At 36.9% G+C, this 22,370-nt stretch overlaps 1 protein-coding gene across 2 annotated transcripts in view; it reads right to left on the reverse strand.

Moving 5' to 3' along the window:
- COL28A1 (collagen type XXVIII alpha 1 chain) overlaps positions 1-22,370 on the reverse strand; it is an 84,433-nt gene that overhangs the window by 37,003 nt on the left and 25,060 nt on the right. For both annotated transcript variants that reach the window (XM_037386514.1, XM_037386515.1), the window contains 10 exons: positions 21,646-21,690; positions 19,031-19,084; positions 9,771-9,839; positions 8,200-8,268; positions 6,697-6,765; positions 5,702-5,770; positions 4,043-4,111; positions 3,240-3,308; positions 1,824-1,892; positions 713-784 (listed from right to left, as the gene is read on the reverse strand). In XM_037386514.1, the coding sequence (XP_037242411.1) occupies positions 713-784; positions 1,824-1,892; positions 3,240-3,308; positions 4,043-4,111; positions 5,702-5,770; positions 6,697-6,765; positions 8,200-8,268; positions 9,771-9,839; positions 19,031-19,084; positions 21,646-21,690 (654 nt within the window). The remainder of the gene's footprint in view (positions 1-712; positions 785-1,823; positions 1,893-3,239; positions 3,309-4,042; positions 4,112-5,701; positions 5,771-6,696; positions 6,766-8,199; positions 8,269-9,770; positions 9,840-19,030; positions 19,085-21,645; positions 21,691-22,370) is intronic.

Here is a 22,370-nt window from a genome sequence, read left to right on the forward strand (position 1 = left end):
GGCCAGCTGCTACGCCTCAAGAGCTGCACAGTGGCAGTTTGGAGGCAGCTGGACTCTCAGTAGCAATTCAAAAAATAGCCAAAGCACTGAGTTCTGCTCACTCAGCAGCTCATTCTATTTGGAAAGAGTAAAATTAAAAGCCTCCATTTAACTTACTCTAAACGGACTATTTTGGGCACTCTGCTTTGCACCCCTCTAAATTCCTTTTCACCATTTTGAATTTATGCTTCTTTTTCCCAGTGTAGCAGAGTTGCTTTTAAAAATCTCAGAATGTCCCTTGGAATCAAGGAGCACTGGTTTCAGCTGTTTGTGACTGTTTCTGTACCAGACTGACAGGCTTCAGACACAGCTCACCACCCCACTAGATGCCCAAAGTCACATCATTTTGAGCATGACTTCTTGGTATCAGGAAAAATCTGAATAGGCTGTAAGGAACAGGCTAAAGACACAACCCATCTGTTCTCTAAGAAGATGATAAAATTTAGCAGTAGTCAGTAGCCCACAAAAAGCAGGGCAGCTAAATCAGTTGCAGATTCAGATGGTGGCCACTGTTAGCAGTTTGTTGGCAACATCTCAAGTAGCCCAGTCCCTTTTTCCTGGCAAAAGTACTGGCACATGCCCTCCCCCTGGATGAACGACTTGCCATTACATACCTGCAAATAACAGTTCTTTCATCTATACATTTTACATGTGGTAAAATATATCTCCTTACCTTTTTCCCTGACTTCCCAGGCTCTCCTTGCACCCCTTTCTCTCCTGGGAGTCCTGTTAGACCTGGATCTCCCTTAAAGGAGAATAAATAAATAATTGTATCTGTATACTTCAATATATTCTTTATTCTGTAAAATGGATCTAACAGTGTGTTAAAATATTAATTAATGATATACAATATTTTTGCTCAAATAAAGATTGTTAGTCCCTGTAAGTTAAATTATCTATAGAGCCAGTAAACTTTTCTACTCATAAAATCTAAAATAATATTTTACATTTCTTTCCAAGCTCCCAACCCATTTCTTATACCCTGGTTTTGTGTTAAATAATTTCACACTTATTCAGTGAGTAAAAACATGACTGAATGCTGTTTGTTATTCCGTGCACAACAATATGATACAAATGAAATTTACTTCAAAGTAAAGTCAAATATCTGGGACTTCAGGAACAGTCAGCCAAAAATGCCTAAATGGAGTTGTTCGCTGGAAACTACCACATTGCTGGTTATACAAACTGGTCTAGGCATTACTTACAAGACTTGACACAATGAGTTGAAACTATCCATAGGAGCCAGTCCTGCCAAGCACTTCTTCCATGATCTTGGGAAAAATCACTAAAGACAACATGCCTGTGTCATCTTACCCAAGATTCTGGAAGCCCTACTTAAACCATTATGGACATGGTATGCAGTCTTCAAAATGGCAGCTGAAATGAAAGCTTTAGGTGTTTAACAACTCTTCTAACATGTAGGCATTATGACTACTACTGTCACACACACTTTTTTTTTTTTTCTAAATCATTGCAGAGGAACGGAGGTACTAACGCTCTTACCAGGCCTTGAAATACCTCACCAGCTTAGAAAAGATGGGGGAAAACTCTGTTCCAGTTATAGCTGCGGTAATCATTTTAGGAGAGAGGGTGGGAGCTCTAGCACAGCATTTTGAGTTTAAAAGCTAAATCTGTGAGGTTAAGTGAATATCTATCACTGAAATTCTGTCTTATTTTGTTCATAGTCAATTTATATAAAAAAATCTTCTACTTAGTTTATCAGCAACTAGTGAAAGAATTAGAAGACCCTTGTAAAGAGCAGTTAAAAATGAAGATGGGCTCACTTTAAGTCCTTGTAAGCCAATTCCTGGAAGTCCTGGTTCTCCTTTTTGTCCAGGTTCACCTGGTTGACCCTAGTAACAAAAAAGTCTTTTGTTTAACAGAGGAACACAATTTAGCTTCACTCATCGCTTGTACTATTTCACTAATTGCTTTACACATAGAAGTGGCTTGATGCTTTTTATGGGTCCCTTCCAACTTAAGTTATTCTATAATTCTATGATCCTAATTGGTCACGTTTTCAGCTAAGCAGTTTTTAACTGGAAAATTCTGTTCTTTAGAAATCCCAGTAACTTGTAGGACTGCTACTATTTTATTTAACCTCACAATGGGGAGAAAGCCTAAGTGAATCATTCCAACTTTCTCCTTTTTGTTTTAACACATTCTATTTTTTACTTCATACCGCCATAAGAAAAACTCTTTGGTCACTGAATGAAAAGTAAGTCCAAATAAGGAAAAATCAGAACTTCTGTTTAAGAGAAAGTTTTACCCCCACAATTCTTCCTTTCAGTAGTTCTAAAACAGTTAAATAAGTAGGAAATAAATTTTTCAATTTTGCTTTTCAAAATACTTTTTCACATTAGGAGAATTGTCCTCGTACAGAGCATTTTTCACAGCCACTTATTTTTCCCTACATTAATATTAAAGATTGCTGTTGTGACTGCTATTTACATGTCAAAGTAATGTCCAGATGAAAATGACTGTATTTCTCCCTGCTTTTGCTACAGTGACTAATGTCTTCCTTTAGTGAACCAAGGTGATTACAAAGCACATTTCTGCTTTAGAGTTCATCAGTTCATTCCACTTGCTCTCCTTAGTATTATTCCCCTTTTCTCCTCTGTAAGTGCTCACCTGACACTGTATTGCTCAAGGCTTGGGCTTTGACAGCAGTAATTGTTTATCCCACTATCCTGTTCTCTTCCTACTTTCCCCCCTTCTGTGGTGAAGAGTCAACTACCAAGTACACTTAAGCTCTTTTTTCTCTCCTAGTGTTTCTAACTTTGGCTTTGGTTCTTTCTCATGATAACCATGAAGGCTGAAGGCGTGGTGGGACTAGTCTTAAGTCTCAAAACCATTGTTGGTTTACATCTGTTTGGTAAAATACTTTATTTGAACACAATGTGTATGTAGTACCAAACTCATTTGATAAAAACATGTTTGATTTATACTTTGTTTATGAATTTCTGTTTATTTAGAACCTAAAATCCACATTCACAACGGTTAAGGGCTGACGTTAAACAGAAGCCAGCTGTATGTTCCATTTGAGGAACATAGGTGGGTTTCCCTCAAAGATTCAAAAGTGAATTGCTATCTCCAATGAAGAGTTACATTTTCACCTCATCAAACACACTCTTCAAAAACCAGGCGAAGACATGTTTCTTGTTGGTGGTATTTTTAAAAAATAATGTCTGAATCATTACCTTTGGACCTGGCAGGCCAAAACCTTTAGATCCTTTTGCCCCAGGGATTCCTTGTGGACCCTGTATACCCTACAAAGCAAAAAAACCCCAACAAAGCAAAGAGTTAGCGCATTACACTCTTTCACATCTGAAATTCACCATGCATCCATCTTTCAGTTAATAATGATTTTATCTTATCTTTAAAAGAAAACAATTTGCTTGCCTGTCCTCAGGCTTAGTTCTGAGATCTTTATTTTATTTTTCCTTTGTTACTATCCTGTGGATTCCACTGATGTATCCAGGTGTAATGACAATTATTGTTTAGGGAGAAAACAAATGGGAAGTGTCTCAGTATCTGCATCTAAGCTCTGATTTGTTGGGATAGTATGGTGGAAGCATGAGCTCTTCTCTCCAAAAAACGAAACACTAAAAGATCTTTTGGGATGTTTCAGTTTTTCTGTATTCAACTGTTTAAGGCTGTGTTCGAACTTCAAAGGGCTTAAAATGCAGAACTGGCAGATTCTTACCTTATCTATAAGGTATATCTATAATACGTCATCATCTAAGCAATGAACCTGATTTATCTCCTATGCAAATTGTTATTCAGATTAGACCAATTTTCTGTTTGCTTGGTTCTAAAACCAGTCAAATCAGTTGGAATCACTTATATTTACAAGCTTTGCCTGAAGACTAATTTAATACTTTTTAAAGTGAAAAATCACTGTGAGATTTTTAACTTCTTCACATCAAAATTAGAGGTCTGACAAAACATAAAATGAAAACTACATGCAAATGCTCATTACACATCCAAAATGTAGACATACCTGGCTTCCTGGATTGCCTATTCCTGGTGGTCCTGCTGGGCCCTGTGGTCCTACTTGGCCTCGTTCACCCTGTACAAAAAGTATTCCCAAGAGCCAAATTGCAATAGTCCATGCTAGTTGATTAACATATTTAAATTAAACACAGAGCAACAGTCCCCAAGCTGTATTATCTTGAAGTTTGCTGCTTCTATTTGAGTTAAATGTGTTTGGAATACCTGAAAGGCTGCCTATGGCAAATGATCTAATAAAAATAATACTGCTTCCTACCTATGAACTATATCTCATTCATAAAATTAGCTGATCACAGCATTAACTCTATTTTTAGAAGGATCCATAGCTTATCTTTACATAGTGAGTTTAATTTTGAAGATTTTCTTCAAAATAAACAGTTTCTTGCAAAAATACTCAGAAGAAAAACTTGCAAGTCTAAACAGAGCAGCTAGAGAGTATTTCTGAAAAGACTTTGTCGCCTGGTATTGTAATAGTATGTACAGCACTTGGGGAGGGAATAGAGGAATTATGGCAGAGGGGATCATGGGAATAGAGGAACACGGGAAGGTCATGTGGGTATTCAAAGGGGCACAGACACATGAAAGTGCCAAAGATGTATGACACCAGTCCCTAGAAAACAAAAAATAATTAGTTTCACTTATGCCAGAAACACTTATTTACTGAAATGGTCGCAAACACTTACTGTCCTGGCCATCGCTGCATTTTTCCTATACGGATATAGGAATAAGGTGACTCATTCCTGCACAATCAATCTTCCTTTAACTAAGGACTCAAGCAAACTGGTCTGGCAGCTACTAAGCAAGCATCTCCCTCACAGACAGGCCAAATCATATCACAGCACACCACCCAGGTTGCTCTAAAGATTTTGGAGAGCCATTTGACTGGACAGTGATACGAGTAAGTTCAAGCTAAAACTTCCCACATCTGCAAAGCACTCCCTGCTCACTAAGTTGTCAACGTCTGTGGATGGAGTGCTGTCCTCTCCTCTCACTGAAGCTGTGTGGGGCAATGAGGAGAGCTGGAGTTGTGGGGACAGGAGGGAAGGAAAACAATGGGGAGCAGGAGGAGGGCTATGGCACTAAATCATGAGAAGGAAGATCCAGAATCACTGCCTCTGCTCTACAGGACATTCAGGCATGTTGCATCAGCCACACTCGGGATGCACAAGATACAGGTTGGAACGTCATCAGGCCAAGGGAATTCAAATTGTTCTGAATCCCTCTTTGGGGGACTGGGCACCGAAAAGCTAATAAATTTCAAAAGCTAGAGTTCTTTTGCCTGTTCCAGGTCCGTCAGATTAGATGACTCAAAGGGGTTTTTACATATTTAAATATTTAAATAAAACTTTAAACATTTTAAATACAGTATTTCTGAAATAAATTCAGGATAAAAAAAGTCAATTTCTTCCCTCATACTCCCAGCTGTGCAGAATAGTCTTTAGTGCTCCCAGTTAACATTAACAGGCTCAGCTACTTGCATAGATGAGTGCAGCCTATGGAGCTGCACGGAACACTGTAGCATGGTTCCTCGGATTCCAGGTAAAACATACCTTTGTACTGTTGAGATATTGTGTGAATAATTAATCATTAATTTAACCATAAATATAATTAACTATAGATATAACTAGAAAAATACTCCGTGCCTTACCTTGTCACCTTTAATTTCTGGACCTGGTGGTCCACGAGGACCAACTACACCATCGAGGCCTTTTTCACCCTAGAAATATGTAACAGATTTATAACTGTATTTGTGAATTTATAAAGAACACCACCCTAGACAAACCGGTCATCACAATGTGGATAATGAGGAGAAAAGCATTCCTTCACAAACGAACAAGAAAAACAGTCAATGGAATTATCAGTATTAGAAAAAATCAATTCAGTTACAATTCATAACATGCTTCATCTGTGTTGTTGGACACAGGACTTCAAAAGGAAAAAGTGAAATACTATGAAGAAGGAAGCTAGATTTTGAAATTATGATAATGTGTTCACTAGTCAGAGAAAGCAGTTCAGGACCTGATGCAAGGACGCAACTAACATCTTTTCCATAAAAGGAAGAAAAATCTTTACTTAATAGTTCAAGGCTCTAGAGAATCTTGAAGCCACTAAAAAAGAGAGATACATTTTGACGGGAAGGCCAGTTGTGATTTAATCATAAATCTTTGCTTGCTTGTACTTATTTTTAAAAAAGGAATGTTCACATATATTAATGGAGCAAGCGCCCTTAATGAGCCAACTGTCCACAGAGACTCATACAACCCATCTTTTAGTTTCCCAAAATGGTAAGACAGAATGAAGACAGTTCCTGAATGTTTTCTTCCAATACAGAACAAAAATAGGTAAGTAGCTTCTCAGAAGACAAAATAGCTCATTAATGCTATCAAAATAAGGTATTTTATTAAACACATAAATAAAAGAACCATTAACTTACTACTGTAAGAGGGACTGCATAACTTTTTTGTAACTATCTTGATAAAGTTTCTGAACTCAGAAGGATATTCAGAGAGCACAGTGATCCAGAAGACCAAGATCCATCAGCTGACATTTTATACCAGTGGAATGATCAGTGATCTTAAATATCTTAGACATTACTGCAAATTTGGCCCACAATATTAAAAAAAGTAATTTCCATAAAACTACCTTCTGGCCTGGAATGCCTTGTCCTGGAGGACCTATCTCACCTGGCAGACCATCAGGGCCACGTGGTCCCTGTAAGAAAAGAATCAGAGTCATAGAATTGTAGAACTGTTCAGGATGGAAAAGACCTTTAAGATCAAGTCCAACTGTTAACTTAGCACTGCCAAGTCCACCACTAAACCATGTCCCTAAGTGGTCTTTTAAATACCTCCAGGGATGGTGACTTCACCAGTTCCCTGGGCAGCCTGTTCCAATGCTTGACCACCCTTCTGATGAAGAAAAATATATTCAGACTGTATCAGCAATTCCATTTTTTATTGACATTTTGTCTAACTTGCTAGTATAGGTTCTCACAACTCTTATGACACTGGTAAGTAAAAAATGCTCCCTAACTACCATCTGGCTGATCCTGGGCAATTAAAATTAAGTGTAGCAATCCTTAATTGGATGATTGAGATAAGAATAAGCTAATGTTGACATAGTGTGAATTACTTAATGTCTAAAGAGTGTACCCTTAAAACTCAAATGAACCTGTAGATTAATTTAGAATAAATATATTTACCATTGTGAAATTTAGCCCCTAGAATTTCATGATTTTCATAATGAAAATAATTAATTTGAACATAGGTTTTTCATACAAAATGGCAAGTTAAACACACATAATAAGAGAATGCCAATTTTGTTTTAAATAAGTATAGAAATAATTATCTTTGTAATACCTTCTGATTCAGCTTTCATTATTTAAAACCAATAAAGAGTTTTTAGGGATGATCTTAATTAAGCAAAATGTTTCTACATTTTTTTTGGAGAAAAAATACTCTTTTAGAACCACAAAGTGACTTTCAAAAATACTATCAGAATGAATCTACTACCCATCCACGTTTTTGGCTTCTCAAAAACCCCCAAAAACTCAAAGAGATTTTTAATGAAATACACAAGAAAACCATACATTTTAGGAAGCAAAAGCAGCCAGTGAGCACTAACTCATTGTTACAAAAAGCCTGGTGAAGTTCTGTAATTCAGAAAATAAAGATATAATTAAAAGCATATGATATGGGTCTTTGGTTTTCACGCAATCCAAATTACACAAAGGCCATGAGGAATGTCTCAGCTCTTGAATTTTTACCTCCTTAAAAGCTGATTTTAGGCAATTTTAAAAGGTTATCCTAAACTCAGACAACTAGGGGTACAGCTATTTATATACAATTCCACGTATTTCAGAAAACTGGATACTGCAGTCCTGCTCACATAGACAAAGCAATTTTTTATTTCCCCCCAACTTGTTTAGGCATGGCTTTACTATCCTACTTGGGCAAGCCACATGGAATTACTGTCACAATATTGAGCTGGCATAGCTGAACACAGTTCTGCTGCTCCAGACCATGTACGAAGTGGTTTATGGAATCAGTAGCCGATATAGCTGCTGTCAACCAATTACACTCATTAAGACTTATTTTATTATATTTCTACTTCCAATACATCTGACTTCCAATATCACTGACTTACAGGTAATCCTGGCTCACCAATTCCAGGAGGTCCTGTCAATCCAATTCTGCCTTCTGGACCTGGAGCACCCTTGTGAAAAAGAATATTAGAAAATTCAATCCTAATTCAACTCAATGCTTTTGAAAAGTGTAACATTTACATATAGATGACAATGAATTCACCAGAAAGGGCTGAAATCAAATGTATGATATCTCCTGATGTAAAAAAAAAGCGTAAATAACAATTCAGAAACATTTGAAAGTATCTTTTGATTAATACTTGGAGGACTAGATTACATTCCAACCCTCATGCAAATAGCAAAGGGGTGTTAACACTTTGTTTTGGGGTAACTGCTTAAAAGTGCGGGACCTGAGAAGATGACGAGGATGAGGGAGTGAAGTCAGGCTAAACTGGTTGCAGTACAACACAACCATGAAGCAGGAATGCTCAGGCTTAAAGAAACCTCACCACAGCCTCTATTTAGGCCCTTGAATTGAAGCCTGCTTCACTGGAATATGGGATTGCATGGGAACTCCAGGAACTTCATAGTTTCTGTAACTTCTTTTTCACAAGGTATCACAATCTCACAATTCCTCCATTTTACTGAGGACTATGTGCTTCAAGGATAAGAGCACAGAAGATGTTTCTCTCTCCTCAGAGTAGTACAGACACTGGGAGTGACATTCCTTCCCCATAAACTATTTTCCCTTTTGGAATGACCCAAATGTTGCTCCTTTTACATGGCAAATTACTAGTTTCTGAGCTATATAATCCCTCTCTATGTTCCAGGGTCTGCCCCACTGCACAGAAAATATGCAGGAGTTCAAGGAATATACAAATTAGAGTGGTAAAAGCAAAAAAGCACAGGTATTTTAGACACTGGCACTTAGCTCCAAAAAATAGGGGGAAAAATGGCATAAAGCAACACCAAAGACTTAGCAGCCAGAAGAACTAGAGTGAGATCTAGTTCTGCCCAGTTCAGATTTCTTTGAGTCTGAGCTGTAGGTCTCTGACAAAATTCTTATAAACCAAGTAGTTATATTTCCTATGTGGACCTTTTGCAGTTTTCCAAAAGGAGATCTGGCTGGCCAGCATAGGCCAACATGACTTTCCCAAATTAGTAAGACAGGATTCCACCTTCTAGTCTTTTGCAATAAAAGGTAAGATTGCTGCATGAGAGAGAGAATTTTATAACCTATAAGAATATCTGTTCCCTAGAAATAACAAGGCAAATCTGTCACTTGATTGTGTATCATAGTAACTGAGATGTATTTCTATGCCTTGAAGTATGGTTTACTCAGTAGTGCAAGTATTTGCTAGTGCTTGAAAATGATCTCATATATTTAATCGCCATTTAAATGGCATTATTTCTGACTTCTATTATATTAATGGGATCGTAACAAAAAATTAAGAGTTGCTGGAAAGGCATGTCTGTTATCTCCATCCTATGCAAATACAAAACCCTCTCAATACTGTATCAGTTTTACATTTAGATGATAAGAGTTTGACTTTATAAAACAGCAGGTGAGAAGTTTCACTCAAAACATGACTGCCCATAGCTGGCACTTTAACAGACATATTACTGAGAGTACCTTGGGTCCTGGCTCTCCAACACCAGGGAGTCCTGGAGGACCATAGGGACCTAAAGGGCCTTGCTCTCCCTAAAGGAAAAAAAAAATGGAAAGAAACTATTAATGCAAATAGAATCTTAAACAAATTCTGTCACTGTCTTTCCACAGCATCATTTAGGGCTATAGAAATATGTTTCTAAAGTAAAACCAAACAAACAAATTAAAAAAACCCCAAAACCTGTTTTAAAGATAAATGTTTACATTAGGAGCAGAGTTAATATCCTGGCCATACAAGTTGCTGGGACAGATAATAACATTCTAAAGCAATTTCTTTATATGCATCAGGAAAGACACCTGCCACTAGACCAGGTTGCTCAAAGCTAGATCCAAACATCCAATATGTATGTTTCTAACAAAGTCAACACAGTCACACAATTATTAAACAGGCTTTTTACAAAAATGTGTTTATTTTCTGGGGAGGTATTTGTATTTTGGGGGTTGACATTTTGTATATACCAAGAAATCCTATAATGCTGAGTTCTGAAACTTTTCAATGAAGATTTATGCACTTGAGAGGTCAATGGAAGTGTAAAAAATTACTTCCAAGACAGGTATTTCTCCAGAAATCTTCCTGTTTGTAATATGCCAAAGCATGAATTTCAAGAATGGGAATATAGAGTGAAAGTAAATGAACAGATTATCCTTGAAGCTTAATTCCTGATAACTACACACTTGGAGTGCTGCTACTGCATCTTTGAACCTAGAATAAAGTGGAACTTGATGCCCAGTCTTAAATTCATTCCATTACAGGACAACATGATGATCTGAAGAGCAGCTATGAAATTCAATGCTTATTCAAAATAGAAGATTTTATAGCACGCCTTCATAATCTAATAAATTAATACAGCATCAATAGGAAATAAGTCTTAAAAGGCAGAGAAGGATCAGAGAAACCTGGTAAAACTTAGCAGAATAGTACAAGTATCTCCACATAGCACACTGATGGGGTACTAGCAGCACTGACATTGCTTTAATGTGGATTCTTTGTGTGAGTAGCTGTTGCCAAAATACAGAATATAGCAAAGTAGTTTACTGTATTCCTAGGCAGACCTGGGTTTCCTAATAATATTTTCATGAAGCCTTTGGACCAGAGTCACAATACAATTGATGTATATCCAGATTATCATAAATAATGCGATTTTTGTTGATATAAAGCCAATTAGAAATGACCCTTTTTGTTCCTAGGTGTTTTCCTCCTGTGTTTGTTTTGAAACTGATCAAACAACAACAAAAATTCCTCAAATGGTCCATCTTCTAGACTTCCAGTTCCTCCATGGGATTAATTTGGCATTGAACAAACTGTCCTTTTAAAATCAGCTGATCAAAAATTATCGTTATTAATTGTTTCCCACCAGCAGGAAATTTAGGGAAGGCCAAGAATAATACAGTCGAAGCTTGCACTTATCTCCTCTTTAACTCTCCTTCCAAACTCTGTTTTTAAGTTAGCTGAATTTCAGGGCTTTTGGGGCTGATTCTGTTTAGACAAGTTGCAGAAATATGTAAGGAATTGTTTCATACTATTTCTTTAGAAAATAATATATACAAAAAGCAACATTTTCGGAAGGGTTTTAGTAACTTAGAAGCCTCCATTTCATTTCCAACAGTAGTAATTCAGCCTACTGAATTTCATTCATGCCAACAGGTCACAAACATCTAAGCATCAATTTGGCTTCTGACTGTACAACTGTATGTAGAATTACACTGGCAGAATGGTATCAGCAAAGCCACAGTGCTGCAGTTACACACACCCAGCCCCATGGTGTGCTCTGCTTCCAGGGCAAAATCATCCCCATGGCAGCTATACAAGTTAAAAAATGGTATTAAGGTTTCAGAAGAAAATTTTGCAAGCAAATTTCTCTGCATAGACACTCAAGGACAGATCCTTCTGCCACTTTTTACCCACAGTTGTGCTTCTTGCAAAGCTGGTCAGGATGCACAAAGCATGGGTTTTGGAAGAACGTTAGGCCAAGCACACCAACCTGGTGGCCAGGAAGCTTTGCCTTTCAGCCTACAGGCTCCTTTTACCTCACCACTGACTCTTACTTCAACAGCTCTCCACTTCACAAGCAACGTTAACAGATACAACTCCATACAGCTTCAGGGCCTGGAGACCAGTCTAGTTAGAGATGGACTTCCCCACTTCGAGGAAGATGTGCCTCAGTGAGAAAGAAATAGGCACAGGCTGCCAAGGGGCCAGGCAGTATGCTAAATATTAGCTGTTCAAATTCACAGTCCTCATTTCTTTTATGGAGAAGGCAGCCTGGGATCTCTTGTTATGCCATAAGGTATTAGCATGCCCCACAGTAGGAATGCAAAAGATACGCAAAGTGGAAAATATATTTTTAAAAAATCAGATAAAAAATAATAATAATTCAGCAGCGTGCAGCACCAGTATGTATAAGTAGGCTACTCTGGGCACAGCAAACACCACTAAGCATGTTGTCTCCATTTGTCAAAACTAAACCTCTGAAATGGTGTAGGAACTTGTTTCATTCTGAAAAACAATCTTTGATAAATACAGTATCATCTCTCAGCTGAAACAATAAACCAAACCACTTTGTTGTGTTTGGAAAGCATCTTCCAAATTTGTTGTCCTGTCATCCAAATGGACATTCTGTTTCATATCTATTTCTGACAGCCCCTGAAAGAACTTCCCAAGGACAGTAACTCTGAGGGACACTTCCTATTGCAAATCATTCGATCCTTCGCAAGTTCACCCACATGATAGAGCTGTACTAACATATGCACGGCTTTGAATACAGATGGGAGTTCTACTGAAGTTCATGTTTTCCCGAAAGCTCCTTTTTTTAACCATGATAAAAACATTACATAGTTTTCTTCCCAGTGACTGGTGTCATGTAATTAGCCTCGCAGCAGCTGCGATAGTAAGTACTGGTGTAGGCAGCTCAAACAGCCCCTATGTTAAAAAACACGTAGGGTAGTATGAAAATTTTGTTCTGTTGAATGCTTTCTCAATGATAGCAGAGGATGCTTGAATATTAATGGAGAAAAAAAACCCACCTTCTACCACACAACATGCAAAACTTGGAAACTCAAACTGTTCAATCTCTTTTAAAGATTGTATATTTCAAACTTCATATGGCTATTAGTAAGCCTGGCTTTTATCTTTTATGGTTTTGGTGTTACAGATAATGCAGAATTTATTGAAACCATAAAGTGCTGGCAATAATATTATTATCTCGATACACAGGAGGAAAACTCTGCTTTTCAATGTAGCTTCTTTGTCTAACACACTGCTCAAATTCTTTTTTTCTCTCCTTATTGGAATTTTCCTTCAGTTGGCATCTAATATCAGTTAGATCAATGGGAAGGAAAATTACACTTGATCTGAGCTTAATATTTTTATATATTAAAACTGTACCATTTTAAGCTTGGAACACATTTAACACTCTGCTCACCCCGCCCCACCCACCCCAACAATAGTTTGCCATGTTATGGTGAGTATCAGTTAGTGCCAATATAAATAATTTTACTTTTAAGAGAGCACATACATATTGTGAGGAACACTAAGACACTGTATTTCAGTCTGTAATGTGATAATGATTAAGCTATAATAAAAACAATCTTTCAAATATAATTATTTTATCTTTAAAGTAAACATTGGCAGCAACAATGCAAGTAGATATATTTTAATAGATATTATTGGTATTTTGTATTTCTAAGCTAGCTGAGATATTAGGAACTACACTTCTTTACAGGGAAATTGGATTTTTCAGTCTCCTGGGAAAGATGTAACTTGCCACATAAGTAAGGAAAGAATTTATAAGTCATCAGAGAAGAAGGAGCACCCCTTAGCAGTTCATTCTGGGACACATTTTCAGGAAAATATGCAGTGATGGATTTTTCACAGAGTTATCCCAAGATATCTTTATGGGAATAACTGTTTTGAATACACACATTCAAACTTAACTATTTCCTTAAAAGTCTGAATACACATCTGTTCATACAACTTTAAACTCGAATTCAGAATCTTAATATGCATATGAATTTTTCCAGAGAGGCTCTTACTATAGCAGTAGCTTTTAAGAATGTGTTGTTTTCAGTCTTTTCAGGAATACAGCATTGTTTCTAGAAACGTGTACTTCATTTCTAGTAGCTGGTCTAAGAGTTTAAACAAACAAACCCAATGACACTTCTGAAATTATAACCATAAGTACGCTCCCTGTTCATCACTTCTTTATGAGTGGAGCACAGGCCATGCCTATTTCCTGATTTTATTGCCCGGTTTATAATCTGTAACTGTATCATCCTCTTTGTAAATTGTCCACTGAAATTTGCAAATAGTCACTATTATTCCCCTCACTAACAAACACATTTTCAAAATTCTCTTGAATATAAACACTCTTATGGAAACTCACTGGTGCTATTGTATAGAATATATTGTTCGTTTTTTTAAAAATAAATTTTAGTTAAAGAGTTTTTAATAAATTAATGGAGACAGACACAAAATAAAGCCTACTATTTTGAATAAATCAATATACATGCATATTGAAAATTCATTTTTTTATCTAACACCAAGAATACTAGGGGAAAGTGGATGTGCACATTTTACATTGTTCAACCCAATAAAGTACTTCAACTTTGCAAAAATGCAAGGAGCAGAACGTTAGGGCTGAGAAATATGCTTGATCAAAATAAAGGGCATTATATTCCCTCTTAGAACTCTGTTTTCCAGAGAAATCATGGCGATTCTGTTTCATTTTTAGAGAGGAAACCAAGATGCATGAAGTCCTTTTGTGTTAGAATATTTGCATTTTTCCTGTTTTTTATTACTGTTGAAGGGCAAAGCTGTCTTCTGAAGAGAATATAACCACATAATATATGTAATAATAAATAAACCCAACAAAAGTATATGCAGTAGCCAGTTTGGATGTTATTTTACTGTATTAACCAATGCAGTCAAGAGATATGAAGAACATAAGTATGAAAATGGCAGGAAACGGGTTACTAGGAATGCTGGAAAAGAGATGGAATTCTCACAGGATAATGTTTCTGGACACTACTACTTACAACAGAATGTATCACATTTACAGAGCAAGTAAATATTTTCTTTCTATTAATAAAGCATACTAGCTTTACATCCTGTATCCCCTTTTGAAAGCCCGTGGCTTCCTGTAGTAACTTCAGCACGGTCTTTGAGAAGCAAACCAAGCAAAAGCAACCAAAACTGATTTAATCCCCAAATCACCTATTAACAAGCCATCTAGCCAGTCCCTGGCCACCTAGGCAGGAATAAAGGATATTACTAGAGCAGAACCAAGAGTGTCATGGTTCCTCTCTTTGCCAACTTTCTGTTTCTGGCACTTCTAGTCCTTCTCTTAGTGAGATAGTGTCCTCTGCGTTTTTGGAAATGGTTGTATCAGCCAGAAAAATTGTACTGTGGGCCACCCTTGCATTCTTAGTGAGATAAGGAACACATCTGAGTTCCTTGCTCCTATAAGCTGCAGTTTGACAAAAGTTGAGCGTCTGTACCTTAGACCCAGGGTTATAAATTGCTGTTCTGCAAGTTCAGTTAATTAATTCTGTGTGATAAAAGAATTACAAAATTTTTCCTATGGCATTTTTGTAATTTTCTTTACATGTTTTAAAGCTGAATGAGGTTTATGGTACACTTTGATTCAAGTTTTTGCTTTATGTTACAATGCAAATAATATGTCATGGCCGATGAAGCTGAAGAATGACTTAAAGTGAAGCAAATGTCTAAGAAATAAAGCACAGCTATGAATGATATTTTTTCCTGGCATTTTAAGTTAGTGAGGCAGAGAAAATAATGTAGAATTTGGCTTTAAAAACATAATTTTTCTTTTTTAAAATTATCATCTTTCTATTGAAACACTGCCAATAGGCAATAGAAAGTCAGTAGGACAGAAAACCAACAGAATAATCCCGGTCCTTTGCTCGTGACATGCTTGGGGAACAGGACCAAGATGACTGCTTCAGAAGACAGGAGATACACAGTGAAATAGCCAGTTCCCAACTCCTAACTGTGTCTGAGTGAAATGTCCTGTTAAACTCTACTGTTTTTCTCTTAAACTTACTGTGTTTTATACTGTGTTGTAGGTTTACTGTTAACATGCAAGTTCAGCATTTGGTTAAATGGAAATATACTTAATCAGGTAAATTAGTAATAATATAAGATGAGTTAATGTACTCTTTTTATATAGAAGTGGAGTTCAAATTTGCCATTTTAAATGCCTCAGCCTCTTTACGGAGAAGATTTGTATGTAAGGCAATCAAATTATTTAGATATGTTTGAGATGTTATAACTTTGCAGAAATGCAAATAGAGAAAACTTTTTCTAAAGTTTGCTTAGTAGCAAAAGCTAGTTTTAGTTAATGCCACACTGAACTGCATTCCGTGCAGGATACAGGCTGTTCGACATACTCATATGTGATTTGAAAAGAAGGTGAAAGCAAAGGGACAAAGTTTGCTTTTATATTAAAGAGGTTATTAAGTTAGTTATTAAAGGACTGACTGTGACGTGCATCAGAAAGGCTTTAAGAACTTAAGGATGTGATTCAGCTCCGTATGATCACTCCTAAACTTAGGTGTCTACATGGGAACAGGGTGGCTGAGTTCCTGTCGTAGTCAGTGGAAAGACTGGTAGTGCAGGCAGTGGGACCGAGAGATTCAGCTCATTATTGGCAATATGATAAGGCAGTATTATGAAAAAGGATGGAAGCAGAGTACTGTGCAGCCAGTAAGACTTCACACTGACAGACCAGCCAGCAGCTTAAGAGAGAAGGTATGAAAATTTGAGTAATTTTTTGGGCAATGTTCCTGGACTCCATGCTACCTTGCTTCAGACAAGTCAAACTAAATTAATTGAAGCTGCAATGCCACCAACCCTCTCCTGCTGGTGGCTGCCAGAGCCAGTGCAGCCAGACAGCACACAGATGACACTGTCCCGAGCTGTGTCTGCTGCCTACGACTGCAAAGACAGAGAATGGGTATGGCACTGCCTTACAGAGGTGTGAGATGGACTGAGCTGGCCAGATATATGAGTGAACTGTAGACTTCACAAATGAGACCCAAAACAGCTGTAGGCTGAGCTTGATCTGGAGTTTACATTTTGAGAAACTGAATCTCCTCTTTCAAACCTCAACATGGCCCAAAAACAATGAATAAAAGGATTCAGTGGTGGTGTTCTGTGTTATGTCACATTTATACTAATGCCATGTAACTGCCTTTAGCTCTGCTATACCAGGGTGAAGTCACTAGTTAGGTCAAAAAGCAGAAAGTATTAGCATGGAAAGGCCACATTAGCAAAGAAACTGCACTAAGAATAGACATTTATTTTATCCAAGGCAGTTATAAATAACTGCCACTTTTCAGAGATATTGTATTATGTGCCATGAAAACTAATTTTAAAAGAGCAATTGAATAATTCTTCTGTAAGGACAAAAGATATTGGAAAGACTGCTATGTGTCTGAACCAAAAAAGGCCTTGACCTTTACTAGCTGAACGGGTGTTTATTAAGCTGTAAACAACCATTGATTATCTGTACTGATCATTACAAAATTTTGCACTTATCTCAAATAAGCTCCAAAATGCCAAAGGTTAGCCATGGCGTTAGGTATGGACAAGAGATAACCTCTAAACAGACATATGTTTCTGCTATATTCTACAAGTGTAGTTATCTAAGTGTATTTAGTTAAATATGTCTGGCAATATTCTTATTACGAGAGATGCCTGAGCCTGGGAAAACCTTGAGTATAGACTTTAAACAGCAGGTTGCAGAGTTGGAAGCTTGACAAAAGAGGGAACTAACTTTCTCACTGATACTGAAAATCTGCAGCTGAAGTATAACAAGACACCATAAATATATAAACATAGATGAATTCTAGAGAGAGCTGCATGTATTTTACAGACATGAAAGTGTGTGAAGAGACTGACAGGAGGACAAACAACACGCAACAAATATGGTTTAGTGTATAATAAAAATATCTGGTACTACTATCTTAGACTCATCAGTGTGAAATGAGAGATAAAAAAATTACTGTCACGAGCTGTGCGGAAATTAAAGAGAGGCATGACTTTTCCACCACATGTATGAATAGCTTCTTTCAGACCCACCACCCTCTTTCTTCCCCCACTTCTGAAATATTCTGTAGCAGCTTTCCCCATCAGGCATTTTGTTGAGAAGCTGAAGAAATAAAAAGTATGAAAAAGCCTTTGCCAGGAAAAGGAAAATCATGATGGGCGCCAGTATTCCAAACTTTTTACCATAAACATTTCCTATTATCTAAATCTATTTCTGTGAATCTTCAAATGAAATTGTTGCCTAAGAAACCAAACATAAGTGTTTAAATATTGCATCTTTGGCAAACTGCTCTGTGTGAATTTAGTTGCCCTGTATAACTTAGATATGGCAGTGTATTAACCAGGCTATCAGTAATCCTGTGGTACAAAGTCTTTGTCATTAGACCCTACATTTTCAAACTGATACATGAAAGAGCTCTTTGTACCTAACAATGATGTTAATAACTGTCCCATGGGCAAGACAACTGTATTCACATGAAACAATTTCCCAAAGTTTTGCAAACCAGATGACTGCCTAAATTAATCAGATACTTTATCCAGCTGATTTTGCTTGACCAATTGTAGTTCATTAACTCTAAATGATCTATTTTAAATATAAATACCTTTATTTATAAATTGGTATTATATTGGTAAATACCTTACCAAATCTTACACCTCTACTGATTTCAAATTGTCTTGAGTTTTTACAGTACACAAGCAATTAAAAACTACTTTAAATACTCAATCTAAGGATTTTAACCACCATGTAGAATTACTTAAAATCTTTAAAGACAAGACATTTTAGTCAAAAATATTCTAGAAAAAAACTTCCCAAGTGATGGCAGAAGCCAAAACACATATTCAAGGTGATTTAAATTCCCACCTAAGTGCTGTGGCTCCAGACAGGTCCTTGGCAGCACCCGATTGTGGCCCTACAAAATGCTCTTGGATGCTCAGATGGGAGAATCGGCTATATGTGCCAATGATACCAAGCCTTTGTAGTATGATGACACTATAGTGTACCAAGCAAGTGGTGTACATTATCATCATGCAGAGGACGCCACCAACAAAAATCTACTGAGGAAAAAGTATAGTAGAGTATAAAGATTCTACACAGAGTTTCTACATCCTCTCTCCCTATATAAATAGCATCTACACATATACAACTACATCTTACCTTGCTTCCTTGAATACCTTTTGGGCCTGGATCACCTGGAGGTCCACTGATACCCTACACAAAAGTCAAAGTATAGAATGAGTTGCCTTTGAAGATGCATGTAAAGTTTCTTTTAAATTTGGCCTGAACGGGCTACAGTAAAACATAGCACAATGATAAGCTCTAAAGGACAAGAATTTTCTGCATCATATCTTGTGAAAGTGCCCAACACATTAAATATTGTTAATATCCAATAACCAGTGCTGGCAGACAGGATATCTTACTACTCCATGTGAATTTTAACTGTTTTACCTGAAACTTTCTGTTTCTTTCTCCTCCTATTCCTCACTTTGCCACATTTTCATATTCTTTCTTCTTCCCAAGTGAAAAAATCCAAGCTGTCCTGTCCTATTTACCTCCATTTGGAAAAAATCACTTCCCCTGTGTCTCTCTCTGATGATGAGCTGAGGTTAATTTTAATTCCCCTGGCATTACTACAACCATTGTGTCCCTTCACACAAGGAAATAATTAATGGCTCTTTGGAAGAGACAGAGTAGGTAAGGTACTCTGTCTGGAGTTATAAAGTTTGAGGAGATTCCTTCCCCAATACAGTGGCTGGTACAGAAACCAGAAAAAGGTAGGTCTGATTAGTTATGAAGAGCAGTAAGATCACAGGATTAATAGATTACACCCAAGTCTGGCATTAAAATGTTAACTCTTACTGGAACCCTCCAGTTCACTGCCTTGTGAGTTAGTGAACATCCCACTGGCATCTGCTGGGCTCCCCAGTTGCGTCAGACTGATCAATGTTGCAACAGCCACTAACAGAGCTGATAATCAAAATGAAGTGGAAGTTTCATAAAGTTTTTTAAAAGACTGGAGAAAAAAATAATCATGAGCTATCAAAAAAATAATACCACAAAATTACAGTTTATTATAACTTTATAAGCTATTTTTCCTGAGGAAAAAATTATAATTTTGATGTGAGATGGACAAATGTCCCAGCAGTAAAATGGTAATGTGGTTGAAGCAGGGTGTGCTAATAGAAATACATAATATATTCTGTTAATATAAATACATAAGATAAATCATTCTCAAGCTCATTGCATACTATCTTCCTTTTAGTCATTAAGTGGGTTGTGGTTCCCATGGTAATTACTTTGTTCTCATAGCTCAGAACTACAGTAAATCCTTGTAACCATTGATTAGTTCTCTGGTATAGTGGTACATTCATCTGTTTCTGTTTTCCAGCAATTAGGGTTGGTTTTTTTTTTGTAATCAATCTTTCAAACCTAAACTGAATGTAGACCATTGTAATATATAACAATATGTTACATTAAGCTCAAAACTGGAACAATGTAGGAGTAATTGCAGTGATGCTTTATATGAAAAAAAAAGAAGTTAATTTTGCCTTAAAAGAACCAGGTTATGTCATTGCACGACAATTCAGAGATGGCTTGCCTTGCAACAGCAGTTGCTGTTTTGCAGAGTGTGCAAAACTGAACATATATTGCATGGTGAGTTGAATTTATGTAGGGAAATGCTGGTGATCTGATTTGCCTCGTTAATTCCTGTAAAAATTGGCCAAAAATCTCTAAGACTCCATATGTTTCCATTTTTTAATAAACAAGAATAAACATCATCTTTTGGGGCATAGATCAAATCTTTACCAATTGCTTACAAGACAGAACTACTAAAGCATAAAACAATAGATTAATACATTTGTAGCATTATTGCATGTCCATTGCCAAGCAAAAGGAAAGCAGAAAAATATAATTTAAAAACATTGAAAATGGCATTTAGGACTAAATGTTCACACCTTAATACCACGCAACAAATTTCTGTTACCCTATCATGCCCCCATTATGTTTTCTTTCATATAACCCAGAAACAGGCTCAATAGTGGAGTGGGCAAGCACTGGCTGTCATCATTCCACATCGCCTATGGATCTACTAGGAGATTGGTAAAACTTCTTGAGATCTCTACTCCACACAGCAGCGATTTTTATATGTCTGGTACCAATTTTTTAATGGAAATTGCAAAGGTTTTAAGAAACACAAAGACAGCAATAACCCTTTTCTGCAACTGCAAAGAGAGAAGAGGACAAGCTGGACTTTTGCACAGATAACAAATAAATGACCACTGATCTGAGAGTGGTAACAATCTCTGCTCCTAATAACATTGAGGCTTTCTCTGACTCATTTCTCAGGTTTTTAAATAATTACTGCAGATTTTAGTCTCTCCAATAAATTTCAGTCTCTCTGGCTGCCTTATATTTCAGGAGGACTGTGTACAGACTTCCAAGATAAGGTGGATGCTGCCATGTAATATAAGAGGAATTTAGCATGTAGGGGTATAACAGGTCATGATTATACTCTTCAGGGTAAGAGGAGAACTCTGCCATTGGAGAGCCCAAGTGGGCCACACACCTCTGAATAGCTTTAAGCACCAGCAGCAGCCAAGATTTTTTCTTTGAAAATTAATTACAGAAGACAAAGATATGCCAGACTCTGCTGTCTTGGTGCCTCGTGCACCAAATATGTTGCTCTCCCCAGAGCTGACAGGTTGTATGTAGAAGAAACTTAGAGAATATAATGTGTTTTCTTTTTATTTGGTAGCTTTTAGTTCCCTTACCTGAGGTCCCCGAGGTCCCCTAGGGCCAAAAGGGCCTTCCAAACCCTGAGGAAAAATAAGATTCAGTTATCAGATTAACAGCTATTATCTGCTTTAAAGTATTAAAAACTGCAGTGTACATATCATGACTCATATCTCTGTTCAAGCATTTTCTAGGGAGTTTATTCTCTCTCCAGAGTACTGCTGTTCTCATTCTGTATTCAGTAATTGCCTGTTACATTCCATCCTCAGTATCTGGTTGAAAACAAGCATTGTGAATGGCTACTTAACATCTAGTTGCTCTTTGCTACAGGTCTTTAAAATAAATTTCTAGAAGTACATTAGATACAGAATTCTTAAAAAAATGCTGCAGTGCTTATACCAGAGAAACTTCAGGTAACTTTGTCTCACTAACTCAAACTGCTGATCAGTAGCATGGCAGAATCACATTAATAGTTTGCAAAACCCATTAAAAAAATGCATCCAAATAAAAGTAAAATGCCGTATTCCTCTACTCCATTAGCTGTCATTTATCCATTGAATGGGTTCTTCCCAATTACTGCCACTGCAGATTGCTCACAAATCTTTCTGCTGCACTATTTTTTCTTCAGTCACCAGAATGCATATTCTATGGGATTTCACTTCCAGTTGACTCAATACTCAAGTTATAATTTATTTCTAAAGCAGAAGCGCTTTCAGCAAATAATTTACTGGTCTTTTCTTTCTCTTCTCTTTTAATTAGCAAC

Source organism: Falco rusticolus, chromosome 4 (genome assembly GCF_015220075.1).
Source record: "Falco rusticolus isolate bFalRus1 chromosome 4, bFalRus1.pri, whole genome shotgun sequence".
NCBI lineage: Eukaryota > Metazoa > Chordata > Aves > Falconiformes > Falconidae > Falco > Falco rusticolus.